At 66.3% G+C, this 20,746-nt stretch overlaps 1 protein-coding gene across 2 annotated transcripts in view; it reads left to right on the top strand.

Annotated features, from left to right (window-relative positions):
- The first annotated feature begins 1,827 nt into the window (after positions 1 to 1,827).
- The window catches only part of LOC142051480 (chromodomain-helicase-DNA-binding protein 3-like), a 43,441-nt gene continuing 24,522 nt past the window's right edge, over positions 1,828 to 20,746 (top strand). The window contains exons 1-8 of one of the 2 annotated variants that reach the window (XM_075080582.1): positions 1,828 to 2,121; positions 2,810 to 2,971; positions 4,038 to 4,150; positions 8,083 to 8,218; positions 8,785 to 8,883; positions 9,156 to 9,269; positions 9,374 to 9,480; positions 11,437 to 11,565. In XM_075080582.1, the coding sequence (XP_074936683.1) occupies positions 1,833 to 2,121; positions 2,810 to 2,971; positions 4,038 to 4,150; positions 8,083 to 8,218; positions 8,785 to 8,883; positions 9,156 to 9,269; positions 9,374 to 9,480; positions 11,437 to 11,565 (1,149 nt within the window). In that variant the 5' untranslated portion in view covers positions 1,828 to 1,832. Of the gene's footprint in view, positions 2,122 to 2,809; positions 2,972 to 4,037; positions 4,151 to 8,082; positions 8,219 to 8,784; positions 8,884 to 9,155; positions 9,270 to 9,373; positions 9,483 to 11,432; positions 11,566 to 20,746 lie in introns of both variants that reach the window. The other variant, XM_075080583.1, reaches the window with a different exon arrangement.

Raw genomic sequence — 20,746 nt, 5'->3', positions numbered from 1 at the left:
TGTCCCCCTCAATGTCCCCTTGTCCCCATCGTCCTGTGTCCCTCTGTGTCCCCCATGTCCCTGTGTGTCCCCCAATGTCTCCATGTCCCCCATGTCCCTTGTCTCTCTGTGTCCCCATGTCCCCATGTCCCCGTGTCCCTCTGTGCCCCCCACATCCACCCATGTCCCTCCCTTGTCCCTGTGTCCCCCATGTCCCCGTGTCCCTCTGTGCCCCCACATCCACCCGTGTCCCTCCCTTGTCTCTGTGTCCCCCATGTCCCGTGTCCCTCTGTGCCCCCCACATCCACCCATGTCCCTCCCATGTCCCTCCCTTGTCCCTGTGTCCCCCATGTCCCGGTGTGTCCCCATGTCCCCATGTGTCCCCATCGTCTTGTGTCCCCCCATGTCCCCCATGTCCCCCCACCTTCCCGTGTCCCCATCGTCTTGTGTCCCCCATGTCCCCCCACCTTCCCGTGTCCCCCCGTGTCCCTCCACCTTCCCGTGTCCCCCCGTGTCCCCCCGCCGCGTGATGAGCCCTTACTCAGCCGAGCGCCATCGCTGTCGGTTTTCCTGGGGAGCGGACGAGCCCGTGTCCCCCTCACCCCGACACAGAGTCACCCCCGGGGTCCCCACGTCCCCTCGGGGGGCCGGGTCTGGCCCAGGGGACGCCAGAGCGGTGGCAGGACCCGGCCAGAGCCGGCACAGCCGGGGACGGGCGCTGTGATGAGGGGACAGGCTGATGGCGTGGGGACACTGGGGACACCAGGGACGCTGGGGACACCGGGATGCCGGGGACGCTGGGACATCAGGGACACCGGGGATGCTGGGGACATCAGGGACACCGGGGACGCTGGGGACACCAGGGACGCTGGGGACACCGGGGACGCTGGGGACACCGGGGATGCCGGGGACGCTGGGGACATCAGGGACACCGGGGATGCTGGGGACATCAGGGACACCGGGGACGCTGGGGACACCGGGGACGCTGGGGACACCGGGGATGCCGGGGACGCTGGGGACATCAGGGACACCGGGGACGCTGGGGACACCGGGGACATCAGGGACACCGGGGACGCTGGGGACACCGGGGACACCGGGGACGCTGGGGACATCAGGGACACCGGGGGACGCTGGGGACACTGGGGTCAGGCGTGCTGGGGACACTGGGGACCCTGAGAACAGGGAGCCTGGGGACAGGGACACTGGGGACAGGGACAGTGATGGGATCCTCAGAGGACAGAGGCAGAGACCCAGGGATGGGGTCTGTGGGGACAAGGGACCCTGGGGATGGGGTCTCTGGGATCAAGGGACACTGGGGACAGGGAATATGGGGACAGAGACCCTGGGATGGGGTCTGTGGGGACAAGGTCCCCTGGGGACAGGGTCTGTGGGGACAGGGGCCCTGGGGGGGGGCTCTGTGGGGACAAGGTCCCCTGGGGACAGGGACTATGGGGACAAGGTCCCTGGGGAGGGGCTCTGTGGGGACAGGGACCCTGGGATGGGGTCTGTGGGGACAGGGGCCCCTGGGGACAGGGGCCCCTGGGGATGGGGTCTGTGGGGACAGGGACCCTGGGCAGGGGGTCTGTGGGGACAAGGTCCCCTGGGGATGGGGTCTGTGGGGACAAGGTCCCCTGGGGATGGGGTCTGTGGGGACAGGGGCCCCTGGGCAGGGGGTCTGTGGGGACAGGGACCCTGGGCAGGGGGTCTGTGAGGACAAGGTCCCCTGGGGATGGGGTCTCTGGGGACAAGGTCCCCTGGGGAGGGGGTCTGTGGGGTCAAGATCCCCTGGGGATGGGGTCTGTGAGGACAAGGTCCCCTGGGGATGGGGTCTGTGGGGACAAGGTCCCCTGGGGATGGGGTCTGTGGGGTCAAGATCCCCTGGGGATGGGGTCTCTGGGGACAAGGTCCCCTGGGGAGGGGCTCTGTGGGGACAGGCTCCCCTGGAGGGGCCGGGGGGGGGGTCTCGCGGCGACGGTGGCCCTGAGCGTGTCCCCCAGGGCCTACGTGTCCCTGTTCATGCGCCACCTCTGCGAGCCGGGGGCCGACGGCTCCGAGACCTTCGCGGACGGGGTCCCCCGGGAGGGGCTCTCGCGGCAGCAGGTGCTGACCCGCATCGGCGTCATGTCCCTCGTCAAGAAGAAGGTACGACGACACCCCACCCCCCCCCCCCCAGACACCTGGGGTCCCTGGGTGCCCCCCCAGATCCCTGGGTGCCCCCCTTGGAGCCCTGAGTCCACCCCAGATCCCTGGGTGCCCCCCCACCCCCCCCGATCCCGGGGTCCCCCTCAGATCCCTGGGTGTCCCCCCGATCCCTGGGTGCTCCCCCCCAGATCTTGGGGTCCCCCCGTAGATCCCTGGGTGCTCCACCTTGGATCCTGGGGTCCCTCACCTGGATCCCTGAGTCCCCCCCCAGATCCCTGGGTCGTCCCCCCCGGATCCCAGAGTACCCCCCAGATCCCTGGGTGCTCCCCTCCAGATCCCTGAGTCCCCCCTAGATCCCTGAGTCCCCCCTAGATCCCTGAGTGCCCCCCAGATCCCTGAGGTCCCCCCCGGATTCCTGGGTGCCCCCCCCCCCCCCAGATCCCTGAGTCCCCCCTAGATCCCTGGGTGCTCCACCCTGGATCCTAGGGTCCCTCACCCAGATCCCTGGGTGCCCCCCTAGATCCCTGGGTGCCCCCCCCGGATCCCTGGGTTGCCCCCCCCCCAGATCCTGGGGTCCCCCCGTAGATCCCTGGTGCTCCACCTTGGATCCTGGGGTCCCTCACCTGGATCCCTGAGTCCCCCCCCCAGACCCCTGGGTGCCCCCCCCGACGCGTGGGTGCCCCCGCAGGTGCAGGAGTTCGAGCACATCAACGGGCGCTGGAGCCTTCCCGAGCTGGCCCCGGAGCCCAGCGCCGACTCCAAGCGCTCGTCCCGCGCCTCCTCCCCCGCAAGACCTGCCCCCCCAGCCCCGAGCAGAGCGGCCCCCCCAGCCCCGGCCCCCCCACGCCCGGTACCGGGGGCACAGGGGGCAGGAGGGGGGCACCGGGATGGGGGATGGGGGGGAGACCTGGGGGGCAGGAGGGGGACAGGGGACTGGGGACAGGGGATGGGGGGGGAGACCTGGGGGGCTGGAGGGGGACAGGGGACTGGGGATGGGGGGGAGACCTGGGGGGCATGAGGGGGGCACCGGGATGGGGGATGGGGGGAGACCTGGGGGGCAGGAGGGGGACAGGGGAGTGGGGATGGGGGGGAGACCTGGGGGGCAGGAGGGGGGCACTGGGATGGGGGATGGGGGGGAGACCTGGGGGGCAGGAGGGGGACAGGGGACTGGGGATGGGGGGGAGACCTGGGGGGCATGAGGGGGGCACTGGGATGGGGGATGGGGGGGAGACCTGGGGGGCAGGAGGGGGACAGGGGACTGGGGATGGGGGGGAGACCTGGGGGGCATGAGGGGGGCACTGGGATGGGGGATGGGGGGGAGACCTGGGGGGCATGAGGGGGGCACTGGGATGGGGATGGGGGGGAGACCTGGGGGGCAGGAGGGGGACAGGGGACTGGGGTGGGGGACCTGGGGGACAAGAGGGGGACAGGGGGACAGGGGATGGGGGGGGGGGACCTGGGGGGCAGGAGGGGGACAGGGGATGGGGGGGGGACCTGGGGGGCAGGAGGGGGACAGGGGGACAGGGGACAGGGGTGGGGGACCTGGGGGACAAGAGGGGGACAGGGGGACAGGGGACGGGGGTGGGGGACCTGGGGGGCAGGAGGGGGACAGGGGATGGGGGGGGCACCTGGGGGACAAGAGGGGGACAGGGGACGGGGGTGGGGGACCTGGGGGGCAGGAAGGGGGACAGGGGGATGGGGGGGATGACCTGGGGGGCAGGAAGGGGGACATGGGGACAGGGTGTGGGGATGGAGATGTGAGCACATGGGGGACCGGGGACAAGGACGCCGGGGACAGCACGGGGACACGTGGACGTGGGGGGGACAGAGGGACGCGGGGAGCACAAGGGTGGGGGACACAGGGACAGGGTTCTGGGGACACCCCGTCCCCATGTCCTGACGTCCCCTGTCCCCAGCCACGCCGGCGCCCAGCGAGCGCGGGGACGGGCCAGGGCCACCCGCGGAGAGGGACGACGGTGACACCAGGGACGAGAAGGAGCTCAAGGGCCCCGAGAAGATGGAGACGGAGGTGGGTGACAGGGCTGTCCCCAACCCTGTCCTCACTGTCCCCATCCTGTCCCCAGCCCTGTCCTCTCTGTCCCCAACCCTGTCCCCATCCCTGTCCCGAGCCCTGTCCTCTCTGTCCCCAACCCTGTCCCCAGCCCTGTCCCCAGCCCTGTCCTCTCTGTCCCCATCCTGTCCCCAGCCCTGTCCTCTCTGTCCCCAACCCTGTCCCCATCCCTGTCCCCATCCCTGTCCTCTCTGTCCCCAACCCTGTCCCCAGCCCTGTCCTCACTGTCCCCATCCTGTCCCCAACCCTGTCCTCTCTGTCCCCAACCCTGTCCTCACTGTCCCCATCCTGTCCCCATCCCTGTCCTCTCTGTCCCCAGCCCTGTCCCCATCCCTGTCCTCTCTGTCCCCAACCCTGTCCTCTCTGTCCCCATCCTGTCCCCATCCCTGTCCTCCCTGTCCCCAACCCTGTCCTCACTGTCCCCATCCTGTCCCCATCCCTGTCCTCTCTGTCCCCAACCCTGTCCTCACTGTCCCCAGCCCTGTCCCCAACCCTGTCCTCACTGTCCCCATCCTGTCCCCAGCCCTGTCCTCTCTGTCCCCAGCCCTGTCCTCACTGTCCCCAGCCCTGTCCTCACTGTCCCCATCCTGTCCCCAGCCCTGTCCTCACTGTCCCCAGCCCTGTCCTCACTGTCCCCATCCTGTCCCCATCCCTGTCCTCTCTGTCCCCAGCTCTGTCCTCACTGTCCCCATCCTGTCCCCGACCCTGTCCTCTCTGTCCCCATCCCTGTCCTCTCTGTCCCCAGCCCTGTCCTCACTGTCCCCATCCTGTCCTCACTGTCCCCAGCCCTGTCCTCTCTGTCCCCAGCCCTGTCCTCACTGTCCCCATCCTGTCCTCACTGTCCCCAGTCCTGTCCTCTCTGTCCCCAGCCCTGTCCTCACTGTCCCCATCCTGTCCTCACTGTCCCCAGTCCTGTCCTCTCTGTCCCCATCCTGTCCCCAACCCTGTCCTCTCTGTCCCCAACCCTGTCCTCACTGTCCCCATCCCTGTCCTCTCTGTCCCCATCCTGTCCCCAGCCCTGTCCTCTCTGTCCCCATCCCTGTCCTCTCTGTCCCCATCCCTGTCCTCTCTGTCCCCAGCCCTGTCCTCACTGTCCCCATCCTGTCCCCATCCCTGTACTCTCTGTCCCCAACCCTGTTCTCTCTGTCCCCATCCTGTCCCCATCCCTGTCCTCTCTGTCCCCAACCCTGTCCTCTCTGTCCCCATCCTGTCCCCATCCCTGTCCTCTCTGTCCCCAACCCTGTCCTCTCTGTCCCCATCCTGTCCCCAGCCCTGTCCTCACTGTCCCCAGCCCTGTCCTCACTGTCCCCATCCTGTCCCCAGCCCTGTCCTCACTGTCCCCATCCTGTCCCCAGCCCTGTCCTCTCTGTCCCCAGCCCTGTCCTCACTGTCCCCATCCTGTCCCCAGCCCTGTCCTCTCTGTCCCCAGCCCTGTCCTCACTGTCCCCATCCTGTCCCCAGCCCTGTCCTCACTGTCCCCAGCCCTGTCCTCACTGTCCCCATCCTGTCCCCAGCCCTGTCCTCACTGTCCCCATCCTGTCCCCAGCCCTGTCCTCCCTGTCCCCAGCCCTGTCCTCACTGTCCCCATCCTGTCCCCAGCCCTGTCCTCTCTGTCCCCAGCCCTGTCCTCACTGTCCCCATCCTGTCCCCAGCCCTGTCCTCACTGTCCCCAGCCCTGTCCTCTCTGTCCCCAGCCCTGTCCCCAGCCCTGTCCTCTCTGTCCCCAGCCCTGTCCTCTCTGTCCCCATCCTGTCCCCAGCCCTGTCCTCACTGTCCCCAACCCTGTCCTCTCTGTCCCCAGCCCTGTCCTCTCTGTCCCCAGCCCTGTCCTCACTGTCCCCAGCCCTGTCCCCAGCCCTGTCCTCTCTGTCCCCAGCCCTGTCCTCTCTGTCCCCATCCTGTCCCCATCCCTGTCCTCTCTGTCCCCAACCCTGTCCTCACTGTCCCCAGCCCTGTCCTCTCTGTCCCCAGCCCTGTCCTCACTGTCCCCATCCTGTCCCCGTCCCTGTCCTCTCTGTCCCCAGCCCTGTCCTCACTGTCCCCATCCTGTCCCCATCCCTGTCCTCTCTGTCCCCATCCTGTCCCCATCCCTGTCCCCGTCCCTGTCCTCTCTGTCCCCATCCCTGTCCTCTCTGTCCCCATCCCTGTCCTCTCTGTCCCCAGCCCTGTCCTCACTGTCCCCATCCCTGTCCTCACTGTCCCCATCCTGTCCCCGTCCCTGTCCTCTCTGTCCCCATCCCTGTCCTCACTGTCCCCATCCTGTCCCCATCCCTGTCCTCTCTGTCCCCATCCCTGTCCTCACTGTCCCCATCCTGTCCCCAGCCCTGTCCTCTCTGTCCCCAACCCTGTCCTCACTGTCCCCATCCTGTCCCCATCCCTGTCCTCTCTGTCCCCATCCCTGTCCTCACTGTCCCCATCTTGTCCCCATCCCTGTCCTCTCTGTCCCCAGCCCTGTCCTCACTGTCCCCATCCCTGTCCTCACTGTCCCCATCCTGTCCCCATCCCTGTCCTCTCTGTCCCCAGCTCTGTCCTCACTGTCCCCTTCCTGTCCCCAGCCCTGTCCTCTCTGTCCCCAACCCTGTCCTCACTGTCCCCATCCCTGTCCCCATCCCTGTCCTCTCTGTCCCCAACCCTGTCCTCACTGTCCCCATCCTGTCCCCAACCCTGTCCTCACTGTCCCCATCCTGTCCCCGACCCTGTCCTCTCTGTCCCCAACCCTGTCCTCTCTGTCCCCATCCTGTCCCCATCCCTGTCCTCTCTGTCCCCAGCCCTGTCCTCACTGTCCCCAGCCCTGTCCTCACTGTCCCCATCTTGTCCCCATCCCTGTCCTCTCTGTCCCCAGCCCTGTCCTCACTGTCCCCATCTTGTCCCCATCCCTGTCCTCTCTGTCCCCAGCCCTGTCCTCACTGTCCCCATCCTGTCCCCAGCCCTGTTCTCTCTGTCCCCAACCCTGTCCTCACTGTCCCCATCCTGTCCCCAGCCCTGTCCTCACTGTCCCCATCCTGTCCCCATCCCTGTCCTCTCTGTCCCCAACCCTGTCCTCACTGTCCCCATCCTGTCCCCAGCCCTGTCCTCACTGTCCCCAGCCCTGTCCTCACTGTCCCCAACCCGGTCCTCACTGTCCCCATCCTGTCCCCAACCCTGTCCTCACTGTCCCCATCCTGTCCCCATCCCTGTCCCCATCCCTGTCCTCTCTGTCCCCAACCCTGTCCTCACTGTCCCCATCCTGTCCCCATCCCTGTCCTCACTGTCCCCATCCTGTCCCCATCCCTGTCCTCTCTGTCCCCAACCCTGTCCTCACTGTCCCCATCCTGTCCCCAGCCCTGTCCCCATCCCTGTCCTCTCTGTCCCCATCCTGTCCCCATCCCTGTCCTCTCTGTCCCCAACCCTGTCCCCATCCCTGTCCTCACTGTCCCCAGCCCTGTCCTCACTGTCCCCATCCTGTCCCCAGGCATGTCCTCCCTGTCCCCAGCCCTGTCCCCAACCCTGTCCTCGCCGTCCCCAACTCTGTCTGAACCTTTGTCCCTAGTCGTGTCCTCTCTGTCCCCATCTTTGACCACAACCATGTCCTCCTTGTCCCCCATCGTGTCCTCCCTGTCCCCAACCCTGTCCCAGCCCCATCCTCACTTGTCTCCCCCAGCCCTGTTGTCCCCAACCCTGTCCCTGTCCCCAACACTGTGTCACCCTCCTGTCCTTGTCCCTGTCCCCAGTGTCCTCTTCCCCTCCCCGTGTCCCCACCCCCGTCCCCTCTCTCCCCACCCTGTCCCCTCCCCACCGTTGTCCCCGTGTCCCCCCCGGTCACCGCAGGGGTACGGAGGGGGGTGGGGGGATGTCACAGCGGGGGGGCCCCGGCGTCCGGGGTGACACCAGCCCCCGCCCCGTCCCCGCAGCCTCCTGTCCCCGAGGTGCCACCGTCCCCGGGTGACGGCAGCGAGGCCGAAGGGCCGCGGAAGGGGGAGGAGGAGGAGGGACCCGGCCAGCGGGAGCCCGAGGCCGAAGGGCCCCCGGCCCGCGAGGAGCGAGCAGGTGAGACCCACCCCAAAATCTCCCTGGGGGGACCCAGGTGTTCGGGTGCCCCCCAATTCCTCCAGGGGGGACCCAGCATTTGGGTGCCCCCCCAAATTCCCCCGGGGCACCCAGGCGTTCGGGTGCCCCCCAAATTCCTCCAGGGTGACCCAGGCATTTGGGTGCCCCCCCAAATCCCCCCAGGGGACCCAGGCGTTCGGGTGCCCCCCAAATTCCTCCCGGGGGACCCAGGCATTTGGGTGCCCCCCAAATTCCTCCAGGGTGACCCAGGCATTTGGGTGCCCCCCAAATCCCCCTGGAGGACCCAGGCATTTGGGTGCCCCCCCATAAATCTCCCTGGGGGGACCCAGGCAATCAGATGCCCCCCCAAATCACCCCAGAGGGACCCAGGCATTCGAGTGCCCACCCAAATTCCCCCAGGGGGACCCAGGCATTTGGGTGCCCCCACCCCCCAAATTCCCCCAGGGGGACCCAGGCGTTCGGGTGCCCCCCTAAATCAGCCAAATCCCCCCCTAAATCCCCCCTGGGGGACCCAGGCGTCTGAGCACCCCCGTCCCCCCCTGCAGGCGCCGAGGCCGAGAAGGGTCCCGGGGGAGAGAAGGGTGATGAGAAACCCCCCGAGGAGGAGCCCAAGGAGCGGCCGGGGGACCCTGACCCCAAACGAGGTACCTGGGAGGCGGGGCTTGACTGCGGGGGTGGGGCCTAGCCCCCCCCAGGCTGTGGGTGAGCCAGAGGGGGCGGGTCTTAACCAAAGGGATGGGCCTGGAGCGCTTTGCTCTTAATCTTGTCACGTTCACTCTGAAGCCTACTGATGGCTGCGAATGTTTTTCTGCTTCATGGGGGGTGGGGGGGCGCTTGGGAGGGGGGCCAAAGGGGGGTCACAACATGGCGCTGACCGCCGTATGTGTGGCCCCCCCCTTTCCACGCCCCCGCGCAGAGGAGGTGAAGGCTGAGAAGGAGCCCAAGCTGGAGGCGCGCGCCAACGGCCGGCGGGACGACAAGGCCGAGAAGCCGCGCTTCATGTTCAACATTGCCGACGGCGGCTTCACGGGTGAGTGGGTGACGAGGGGGTGGGGCGGGGTGGGGGACGGGACAGGCCGGGGTTCCCGCTTACCTGACGCCCCCCACCCCTCGCCCCCACCCCACCCCCCGCAGAGCTGCACACGCTGTGGCAGAACGAGGAGCGCGCCGCCATCTCCTCGGGGAAGCTCAATGAGATCTGGCACCGGCGCCACGACTACTGGCTGCTGGCCGGCATCGTCCTGTATCCTTCCAGCACCCCGGGGACCCCCCCACAGCACCCCAGGGTCTCCCCCCGACACCCCAGGGTCCCTCCACGTCCTGCCGGGGTCCCCTCACAGCGCTCTTGGGTCCCCCTGCAGCACCCCAGGGTCCCTCTGTGGCATTCTGAGGTCCCCTCGTGGTACCCCAGGGACCTCCCACGGCACCCCAGGGTCCCCCCACAGCACCCCAGGGTCCCTCCACGGCGTGCCGGGGTCCCCTCACAGCGCTCTTGGGTCCCCCTGTAGCATTCTGGGGTTCCCTCGTGGCACCCCAGGGACCTCCCACGGCACCCCAGGGTCTCCCTGTGACACCCCAGGGTCTCCCTGTGACACCCCAGGGTCCCCGCACAGCACCCCAAGGTCTCCCTGCAACACCCCAGGGTCCCCCTGTGGCATTATGGGGTCCCCTCGTGGTACCCCAGGGACCTCCCACGGCACCCCAGGGTCCCCCCACAACACCCCAGGGTCTCCCCACGACACGCCAGGGTCAACCCGTGAGACCCCGGGGTCCCCCTGCAACACCCCAGGGTCCTGCTACAGCACCCCAGGGTCCCCCTGTGGCACCCTGGTGTCCCCCCCAGGTGCTGTCACCCTCCCCAGAGCCGGTGACAGTGACAGCACCAAGGAGGGTGATGCCAAGGTGGGGGTGACACAGGGGCAGGTGACGCGGGGGGCGGTGGTGATGGGGGCGCGGTGACGCTCCTTAGTGAACAGCCGCGACTCCGTGTGCTGGCGGGGGTGACCTGGGTGGGGGTGAGGGGAACCTCGGTGGTGTGGTGACGGTGACGCGGTGACACGGTGACAGTCGTCAGCGCGCAGCCACGGCTCCGTGCGCTGAACACAGGGGTGATGTGGGGGAGGGGACAAGGGGAACGCTAGCGGCGGGGTGACGCTGTGAGGGTGATGTGGTGACGGTGACGCAGCGGTGGCGAGGCAGCGACATGGTGACGGTCCTTATGGTGGGGGCGGTGAGAGGGACGTTGGGGACGGGGTGACACGGTGATGGTGATGCGGTGGTGGTTACACGGTGATGTGGTGATGGCGACGCGGTGACGGTGACGCTGTGTTGGTGGCGCAGTGACACGGTGACAGTCCTTAACGTGCAGCCACGGCTCTGCCTGATGGACGGGGGATGACCTGGGGGTGTTCAGGGGGATGCTGGGGACGGGGTGACGGTGATGCGGTGTCGGTGACATGGTGGTGACGCAGTGACGGTGACGGGGTGACAGGCCTTATCGCACAGCCACAGCTCCGTATGCTGGAGGGGGGATGACCTGGGGGGACAAGAGGGAGACGCTGCGGACCGGGTGACACGGTGACAGTGATGTGGTGACACGGTGATGGTGACATGGCGACGGTGACACGGTGATAGTCATTAGTGCACAGTCACAGGCCTCTGAACTGGATGGGGGGTGACATGGGGCGGTTGGGAGGGACGTTGGGGACAGCGTGACGTGGTGACAGTGATGCGGTGACTCAGTGGTGGCGACGCAGTGGTGACCCGGGGACGGTGACGTGGTGACAGTCCTTAACGTGCATCCACGCCTCCGTGCGATGGCTGGGTGATGACCTGGTGGACACGGTGACATGGTGACGGTGACACGGTGACAGTCCTTATCGCACAGCCGCAGCCCCACAGGCTGTCCAGGGGATGCGGGGGGGGAGGGGGCAGGGGTGAGAGGGACGTTGGGGACAGGCTGACGCGGCGATGCTGATGCGGTGACTCAGCGACGGTGACGCGGTGGTGACGGTGACGTGGTGGTGACGATGATGTGGTGACAGTCCTTAACGGTGGTGCTGACGAGGTGGCAGCCCTTAGCACGCAGCCACGGCTCCGTGCGCTGGAGATGGGGGGCGAGGGGGGATGTTGGGGACGGGGTGACGCAGTGACACGGTGACACGGTGACACGGTGACAGTCCTTAGCGCGCAGCCACGGCTACGCGCGCTGGACGGACATCCAGAACGACGGCGCCTTCGGGGTCATCAACGAACCCTTTAAGGGCGAAGCCTCCAAGGGGAACTTCCTCGAGATGAAGAACAAGTTCCTCGCACGCCGCTTCAAGGTGAGCGCACGAGGGCTCGCACGAGGGTTGCACGAGGGCTCGCACGGGGGTTGCGTGAGGGTTGGCGCGAGGGTTGCACGAGGGTTGTGCTCGCACGGGGCCGGCGCCCGCGTGGGGCTCGTTGCAGGGCGGCGCTGGTGCAAGGAGCGCGGGGCGGCGGCTGCTTTCGCACGGGGGGCTTGCACGAGGGCCTCACACGAGGGTCTCGCGCTAAGGCTGGCCTCGTGCCAGGGTCTCGCACGAGGGCAGCTTTTGCTCCCTTGCAGCGGGGGCACGATCAAGGGCTAGGCTTGCACGAGGGGCTCGCACGAGGACCGGATCATGCGAGGGCTGGGCTCTCGTGAGGGTGGGGCTTGCACGAGGGGCTTGCACAAGCGCCCGGGCAGAGCGAGGTGGCTGTGAAAAGGGGGAGGGGCTTGCACGTGGGCTGCGCACAAGGGGTGAGGATTGGCCGAGGAGGGGCTGTGTGCAAGAGGATGCCGGGGGGAAGGTTGGTGGGCACGGGGGTTGTTGGGTGCCCGAACACTGAGTCTGCTCTGGGTGTTGTTGGGGTATGAGGTCAGATTTGGGTGCGGGGACCTCGGGCCCCTGACGGGTGTTGATGGGGTGTAGTGAGTTTTTTGGGTACCCCAACGCCTGTGTCCTCGCCGGGTGTTGTCGCGGTGCGAGGTCAGAGCTGGTTGCCCAGACGCCTGTGTCCTCACCGGGTGTTGTAACAGTGCGAGATCAGAGTTGGGTACCCAGACACCTGTGTCCTCGCTGGGTGTTGTTGCAGTGTGAGGTAAGAGTTGGGTACCCCAACGCCTGTGTCCTCGCCGGGTGTTGTTGTGGTGCGAGACCAGAGTTGGGTGCCCAGACGCCTGTGTCCTCACCGGGTGTTGTTGTGGTGCGAGACCAGAGCTGTGTGCCCGGACGCCTGTGTCCTCGCTGGGTGTTGTCGCGGTGTGAGGTCAGAGTAGGGTACCCAAACGCCTGTGTCCTCGCTGGGTGTTGTCGCGGTGTGAGGTCAGAGTAGGGTACCCAAACGCCTGTGTCCTCGCTGGGTGTTGTCGCGGTGCGAGGTAAGAGTTGGGTACCCAAATGCCTGTGTCCTCGCTGGGTGTTGTCGCGGTGCGAGACCAGAGCTGGGTGCCCCGACGCCTGTGTCCTCGCCGGGTGTTGTCGCAGTGCGAGGTCAGATTTGGTTGCCCCGACGCCTGTGTCCTCGCTGGGTGTTGTCGCGTTGCGAGGTCAGAGCTGGGTGCCCCAATGCCTGTGTCCTCTCTGGGTGTTGTCGCGGTGCGAGACCAGAGCTGGGTGCCCTGACGCCTGTGTCCTCGCTGGGTGTTGTCGCGGTGCGAGACCAGAGGTGGGTGCCCCGACGCCTGTGTCCTCGCCGGGTGTTGTCGCAGTGCGAGGTCAGATTTGGTAGCCCAGACACCTGTGTCCTCTCTGGGTGTTGTCGTGGTGCGAGGTCAGAGCTGGTTGCCCAGACGCCTGTGTCCTCGCCGGGTGTTGTCGTGGTGTGAGGTCAGAGCTGGTTGCCCCGATGCCTGTGTCCTCGCCAGGTGTTGTCGCGGTGCGAGGTCAGAGCTGGGTGCCCCGACTCCGGTGTCCTCACTGGGTGTTATCGTGGTGCGAGGTCAGAGTTGGTTGCCTAGACGCCTATGTCCTCGCTGGGTGTTGTCGTGGTGCTAGGTCAGAGCTGGGTGCCCGGACGCCTGTGTCCTCGCCGGGTGTTGTCGTGGTGCGAGGTCAGAGCTGTGTGCCCCGACGCCTGTGTCCTCGCTGGGTGTTGTCGCGGTGCGAGGTCGTAGCTGGGTGCCCCAACGCCTGTGTCTACGCCAGGTGTTGTCGGGGTGTGACATCAGAGTTGGTTGCCCAGACACCTGTGTCCTTACTGGGTGTTGTCGCGGTGCAAGGTCAGAGCTGGGTGCCCAGACACCTGTGTCCTCGCCGGGTGTTGTAATGGTGTGACACGAGAGTTGGGTGCCCCGACGCCTGTGTCCTCTCTGGGTGTTGTCGTGGTGTGAGATCAGAGCTGGGTGCCCCAACGCCTGTGTCCTCTCTGGGTGTTGTCGTGGTGTGAGATCAGAGCTGGGTGCCCCAACGCCTGTGTCCTCGCCGGATGTTGTCACGGTGCGAGGTCAGAGCTGGGTGCCCGGACGCCTGTGTCCTCGCTGGGTGTTTTTGTGGAGCGGGGTCGGAGTTGGGTGCCCCGTCGCCTGTGTCCTCGCCGTGTGTTGTTGTGATGCGAGGTCAGATTTGGTTGCCCAGACACCTGTGTCCTCTATGGGTGTTGTCGCAGTGTGAGGTCAGAGCTGGGTGCCCCGACGCCTGTGTCCTCGCCGGGTGTTGTCGCGGTGCGAGGTCAGAGCTGGGTGCCCCGACGCCTGTGTCCTCGCTGGGTGTTGTCGCGGTGCGAGGTCAGAGCTGGGTGCCCCGACGCCTGTGTCCTCGCCGGGTGTTGTCGCGGTGCGAGGTCAGAGTTGGTTGCCCCGACGCCTGTGTCCTCTCTGGGTGTTGTCGTGGTGCGAGGTCAGAGCTGGGTGCCCAGACACCTGTGTCCTCGCCGGGTGTTGTCGTGGTGCGAGGTCAGAGTTGGGTGCCCCAACGCCTGTGTCCTCGCTGGGTGTTGTCGCAGTGCGAGGTCGGAGTTGGGTGCCCAGACGCCTGTGTCCTCGCTGGGTGTTGTCGTGGTGCGAGGTCAGAGCTGGGTGCCCAAACGCCTGTGTCCTCGCCGGGTGTTGTCGCGGCGCGAGGTCAGATTTGGTTGCCCCGACGCCTGTGTCCTCGCCGGGTGTTGTCGCGGTGCGAGGTCAGAGCTGGTTCCCCCGACTCCGGTGTCCTCACTGGGTGTTATCCTGGTGTGATGTCAGAGCCGGGTACCCCGACGCTTGTGTCCTCGCTGGGTGTTGTCGCGGTGCGAGACCAGAGTTGGTTGCCCCGACGCCTGTGTCCTCGCTGGGTGTTTTTGTGGTGCGGGGTCGGAGTTGGGTGCCCCGTCGCCTGTGTCCTCGCCGGGTGTTGTCGCGGTGCGAGGTCAGAGCTGGGTGCCCGGACGCCTGTGTCCTCGCTGGGTGTTGTCGCGGTGCGAGGTCAGAGCTGTGTGCCCAGACACCTGTGTCCTCGCTGGGTGTTGTCGTGGTGCGAGGTCAGAGCTGGGTGCCCCGACGCTTGTGTCCTCGCTGGGTGTTGTCGCGGTGCAAGGTCAGAGCTGGGTGCCCAGACGCCTGTGTCCTCGCTGGGTGTTGTCGTGGTGCGGGGTCAGATTTGGTAGCCCAGACACCTGTGTCCTCGCTGGGTGTTGTCGTGGTGCGAGGTCAGAGCTGGGTGCCCCGACGCTTGTGTCCTCGCTGGGTGTTGTCGCGGTGCGAGGTCAGAGTTGGGTGCCCCGACGCCTGTGTCCTCGCTGGGTGTTGTCGCGGTGCAAGACCAGAGCTGGGTGCCCCAACACCTATGTCCTCGCCGGGTGTTGTCGTGGTGCGAGGTCAGAGCTGTGTGCCCCAACGCCTGTGTCCTCGCTGGGTGTTGTCGCGGTGCGAGGTCAGAGCTGGGTGCCCAGATGCCTGTGTCCTCGCTGGGTGTTGTCGCGGTGCGAGACCAGAGTTGGGTGCACAGACGCCTGTGTCCTCGCCGGCTGTTGTCGTGGTGTGAGGTCAGAGCTGGTTGCCCAGACGCCTGTGTCCTCGCCGGGTGTTGTCGTGGTGTGAGGTCAGAGCTGGTTGCCCCGATGCCTGTGTCCTCGCCAGGTGTTGTCGTGGTGCGAGGTCAGAGCTGGGTGCCCCGACTCCGGTGTCCTCACTGGGTGTTATCGTGGTGCGAGGTCAGAGTTGGTTGCCTAGACGCCTATGTCCTCGCTGGGTGTTGTCGTGGTGCGAGGTCAGAGCTGGGTGCCCAGACGCCTGTGTCCTCGCCGGGTGTTGTCGCGGTGCGAGGTCGGAGCTGGGTGCCCCAACGCCTGTGTCTACGCCAGGTGTTGTCGTGGTGTGACATCAGAGTTGGTTGCCCAGACACCTGTGTCCTTACTGGGTGTTGTTGCGGTGCAAGGTCAGAGCTGGGTGCCCAGACACCTGTGTCCTCGCCGGGTGTTGTAATGGTGTGACACGAGAGTTGGGTGCCCCGACGCCTGTGTCCTCTCTGGGTGTTGTCGTGGTGTGAGATCAGAGCTGGGTGCCCCAACGCCTGTGTCCTCGCCGGATGTTGTCACGGTGCGAGGTCAGAGCTGGGTGCCCGGACGCCTGTGTCCTCGCTGGGTGTTTTTGTGGAGCGGGGTCGGAGTTGGGTGTCCCGACGCCTGTGTCCTCGCCGGGTGTTGTCGTGGTGCGAGCTCAGAGCTGGGTGCCCAGACGCCTGTGTCCTCGCTGGGTGTTTTTGTGGTGCGGGGTCAGATTTGGTTGCCCAGACACCTGTGTCCTCTCTGGGTGTTGTCGCAGTGTGAGGTCAGAGCTGGGTGCCCCGACGCCTGTGTCCTCGCCGGGTGTTGTCGCGGTGCGAGGTTGGGGCTGGGTGCCCAGACGCCTGTGTCCTCGCCGGGTGTTGTCGTGGTGCGAGGTCAGAGCTGCGTGCCCAGACACCTGTGTCCTCTCTGGGTGTTGTCGTGGTGTGACATCAGAGTTGGTTGCCCCGACACCTGTGTCCTCGCTGGGTGTTTTTGTGGTGCGGGGTCGGAGTTGGGTGCCCCGTCGCCTGTGTCCTCGCCGGGTGTTGTTGTGATGCGAGGTCAGATTTGGTTGCCCAGACGCCTGTGTCCTCTCTGGGTGTTGTCGCAGTGTGAGTTCAGATTTGGGTGCTCAGACGCCTGTGTCCTCGCCGGGTGTTGTCGCGGTGCAAGGTCCGAGTTGGGTGCCCTAACGCCTGTGTCTACGCCAGGTGTTGTCGTGGTGTGACATCAGAGTTGGTTGCCCAGACACCTGTGTCCTTACTGGGTGTTGTCCCGGTGCAAGGTCAGAGCTGGGTGCCCAGACACCTGTGTCCTCGCCGGGTGTTGTAATGGTGTGACATGAGAGTTGGGTGCCGAAACGCCTGTGTCCTTGCCGGGTGTTGTCGCGGTGCGAGGTCAGAGTTGGGTGCCCCAACGCCTGTGTCCTCTCTGGGTGTTGTTGTGGTGCGAGGTCAGACTTGGTTGACCAGACACCTGTGTCCTCGCCGGGTGTTGTCGCAGTGCGAGGTTGGGGCTGGGTGCCCCGACGCCTGTGTCCTCGCCGGGTGTTGTCGCAGTGCGAGGTCGTGGCTGGGTGCCCAACGCCTGTGTCTACGGCAGGTGTTGTCGTGGTGTGACATCAGAGTTGGTTGCTCAGACACCTGTGTTGTCGCGGTGCGAGGTCAGAGCTGGGTGCCCAGACACCTGTGTCCTCGCCGGGTGTTGTAATGGTGTGACATGAGAGTTCGGTGCCCCGACGCCTGTGTCCTCTCTGGGTGTTGTCGTGGTGTGAGATCAGAGCTGGGTGCCCCGACGCCTGTGTCCTCACCGGGTGTTGTCGCGGTGCGAGGTCAGAGTGGGTTGCCCCGACGCCTGTGTCCTCACCGGGTGTTGTCGTGGTGCGAGGTCAGAGTTGGGTGCCCCGACGCTTGTGTCTTCGCCAGCTGTTGTAATGGTGTGACATCAGAGTTGGTTGCCCAGACGCCTGTGTCCTCGCTGGGTGTTTTTGTGGTGCGGGGTCGGAGTTGGGTGCCCCGTCGCCTGTGTCCTCGCCGGGTGTTGTTGTGATGCGAGGTCAGATTTGGTTGCCCAGACGCCTGTGTCCTCGCCGGGTGTTGTCACAGTGTGAGGTCAGAGCTGGGTGCCCCGACGCCTGTGTCCACGCCAGCTGTTGTCGCGGTGCGAGGTCAGAGCTGGGTGCCCAGACGCCTGTGTCCTCTCTGGGTGTTGTCGCGGTGCGAGGTCAGAGCTGGGTGCCCGACGCCTGTGTCTACGGCAGGTGTTGTCGTGGTGCGAGGTCAGAGCTGGGTGCCCAGACACCTGTGTCCTCAACGGGTGTTGTAATGGTGTGACATGAGAGTTGGTTGCCCCGACGCCTGTGTCCTCACCGGGTGTTGTCGTGGTGTGACATCAGAGTTGGTTGCCCAGACACCTGTGTCCTTACTGGGTGTTGTCGCGTTGCAAGGTCAGAACTGGGTGCCCAGACACCTGTGTCCTCGCCGGGTGTTGTTGTGGTGCGAGGTCAGAGCTGGGTGCCCCGACGCCTGTGTCCTCGCTGGGTGTTGTCGCGGTGTGAGGTCAGAGTAGGGTACCCAAACGCCTGTGTCCTCGCTGGGTGTTGTCGCGGTGTGAGGTCAGAGTAGGGTACCCAAACGCCTGTGTCCTCGCTGGGTGTTGTCGCGGTGCGAGGTAAGAGTTGGGTACCCAAATGCCTGTGTCCTCGCTGGGTGTTGTCGCGGTGCGAGACCAGAGCTGGGTGCCCCGACGCCTGTGTCCTCGCCGGGTGTTGTCGCAGTGCGAGGTCAGATTTGGTTGCCCCGACGCCTGTGTCCTCGCTGGGTGTTGTCGCGTTGCGAGGTCAGAGCTGGGTGCCCCAATGCCTGTGTCCTCTCTGGGTGTTGTCGCGGTGCGAGACCAGAGCTGGGTGCCCTGACGCCTGTGTCCTCGCTGGGTGTTGTCGCGGTGCGAGACCAGAGGTGGGTGCCCCGACGCCTGTGTCCTCGCCGGGTGTTGTCGCAGTGCGAGGTCAGATTTGGTAGCCCAGACACCTGTGTCCTCTCTGGGTGTTGTCGTGGTGCGAGGTCAGAGCTGGTTGCCCAGACGCCTGTGTCCTCGCCGGGTGTTGTCGTGGTGTGAGGTCAGAGCTGGTTGCCCCGATGCCTGTGTCCTCGCCAGGTGTTGTCGCGGTGCGAGGTCAGAGCTGGGTGCCCCGACTCCGGTGTCCTCACTGGGTGTTATCGTGGTGCGAGGTCAGAGTTGGTTGCCTAGACGCCTATGTCCTCGCTGGGTGTTGTCGTGGTGCTAGGTCAGAGCTGGGTGCCCGGACGCCTGTGTCCTCGCCGGGTGTTGTCGTGGTGCGAGGTCAGAGCTGTGTGCCCCGACGCCTGTGTCCTCGCTGGGTGTTGTCGCGGTGCGAGGTCGTAGCTGGGTGCCCCAACGCCTGTGTCTACGCCAGGTGTTGTCGGGGTGTGACATCAGAGTTGGTTGCCCAGACACCTGTGTCCTTACTGGGTGTTGTCGCGGTGCAAGGTCAGAGCTGGGTGCCCAGACACCTGTGTCCTCGCCGGGTGTTGTAATGGTGTGACACGAGAGTTGGGTGCCCCGACGCCTGTGTCCTCTCTGGGTGTTGTCGTGGTGTGAGATCAGAGCTGGGTGCCCCAACGCCTGTGTCCTCTCTGGGTGTTGTCGTGGTGTGAGATCAGAGCTGGGTGCCCCAACACCTGTGTCCTCGCCGGATGTTGTCACGGTGCGAGGTCAGAGCTGGGTGCCCGGACGCCTGTGTCCTCGCTGGGTGTTTTTGTGGAGCGGGGTCGGAGTTGGGTGCCCCGTCGCCTGTGTCCTCGCCGTGTGTTGTTGTGATGCGAGGTCAGATTTGGTTGCCCAGACACCTGTGTCCTCTATGGGTGTTGTCGCAGTGTGAGGTCAGAGCTGGGTGCCCCGACGCCTGTGTCCTCGCCGGGTGTTGTCGCGGTGCGAGGTCAGAGCTGGGTGCCCCGACGCCTGTGTCCTCGCTGGGTGTTGTCGCGGTGCGAGGTCAGAGCTGGGTGCCCCGACGCCTGTGTCCTCGCCGGGTGTTGTCGCGGTGCGAGGTCAGAGTTGGTTGCCCCGACGCCTGTGTCCTCTCTGGGTGTTGTCGTGGTGCGAGGTCAGAGCTGGGTGCCCAGACACCTGTGTCCTCGCCGGGTGTTGTCGTGGTGCGAGGTCAGAGTTGGGTGCCCCAACGCCTGTGTCCTCGCTGGGTGTTGTCGCAGTGCGAGGTCGGAGTTGGGTGCCCAGACGCCTGTGTCCTCGCTGGGTGTTGTCGTGGTGCGAGGTCAGAGCTGGGTGCCCAAACGCCTGTGTCCTCGCCGGGTGTTGTCGCGGTGCGAGGTCAGATTTGGTTGCCCCGACGCCTGTGTCCTCGCCGGGTGTTGTCGCGGTGCGAGGTCAGAGCTGGTTCCCCCGACTCCGGTGTCCTCACTGGGTGTTATCCTGGTGTGATGTCAGAGCCGGGTACCCCGACGCTTGTGTCCTCGCTGGGTGTTGTCGCGGTGCGAGACCAGAGTTGGTTGCCCCGACGCCTGTGTCCTCGCTGGGTGTTTTTGTGGTGCGGGGTCGGAGTTGGGTGCCCCGTCGCCTGTGTCCTCGCCGGGTGTTGTCGCGGTGCGAGGTCAGAGCTGGGTGCCCGGACGCCTGTGTCCTCGCTGGGTGTTGTCGCGGTGCGAGGTCAGAGCTGTGTGCCCAGACACCTGTGTCCTCGCTGGGTGTTGTCGTGGTGCGAGGTCAGAGCTGGGTGCCCCGACGCTTGTGTCCTCGCTGGGTGTTGTCGCGGTGCAAGGTCAGAGCTGGGTGCCCAGACGCCTGTGTCCTCGCTGGGTGTTGTCGTGGTGCGGGGTCAGATTTGGTAGCCCAGACACCTGTGTCCTCGCTGGGTGTTGTCGTGGTGCGAGGTCAGAGCTGGGTGCCCCGACGCTTGTGTCCTCGCTGGGTGTTGTCGCGGTGCGAGGTCAGAGTTGGGTGCCCCGACGCCTGTGTCCTCGCTGGGTGTTGTCGCGGTGCAAGACCAGAGCTGGGTGCCCCAACACCTATGTCCTCGCCGGGTGTTGTCGTGGTGCGAGGTCAGAGCTGTGTGCCCCAACGCCTGTGTCCTCGCTGGGTGTTGTCGCGGTGCGAGGTCAGAGCTGGGTGCCCAGATGCCTGTGTCCTCGCTGGGTGTTGTCGCGGTGCGAGACCAGAGTTGGGTGCACAGACGCCTGTGTCCTCGCCGGCTGTTGTCGTGGTGTGAGGTCAGAGCTGGTTGCCCAGACGCCTGTGTCCTCGCCGGGTGTTGTCGTGGTGTGAGGTCAGAGCTGGTTGCCCCGATGCCTGTGTCCTCGCCAGGTGTTGTCGTGGTGCGAGGTCAGAGCTGGGTGCCCCGACTCCGGTGTCCTCACTGGGTGTTATCGTGGTGCGAGGTCAGAGTTGGTTGCCTAGACGCCTATGTCCTCGCTGGGTGTTGTCGTGGTGCGAGGTCAGAGCTGGGTGCCCAGACGCCTGTGTCCTCGCCGGGTGTTGTCGCGGTGCGAGGTCGGAGCTGGGTGC

Source organism: Phalacrocorax aristotelis, unplaced genomic scaffold (assembly GCF_949628215.1).
Source record: "Phalacrocorax aristotelis unplaced genomic scaffold, bGulAri2.1 scaffold_244, whole genome shotgun sequence".
Classification (NCBI taxonomy): Eukaryota; Metazoa; Chordata; class Aves; order Suliformes; family Phalacrocoracidae; genus Phalacrocorax; species Phalacrocorax aristotelis.
This window is presented reverse-complemented; position numbering and strand designations above follow the sequence as displayed.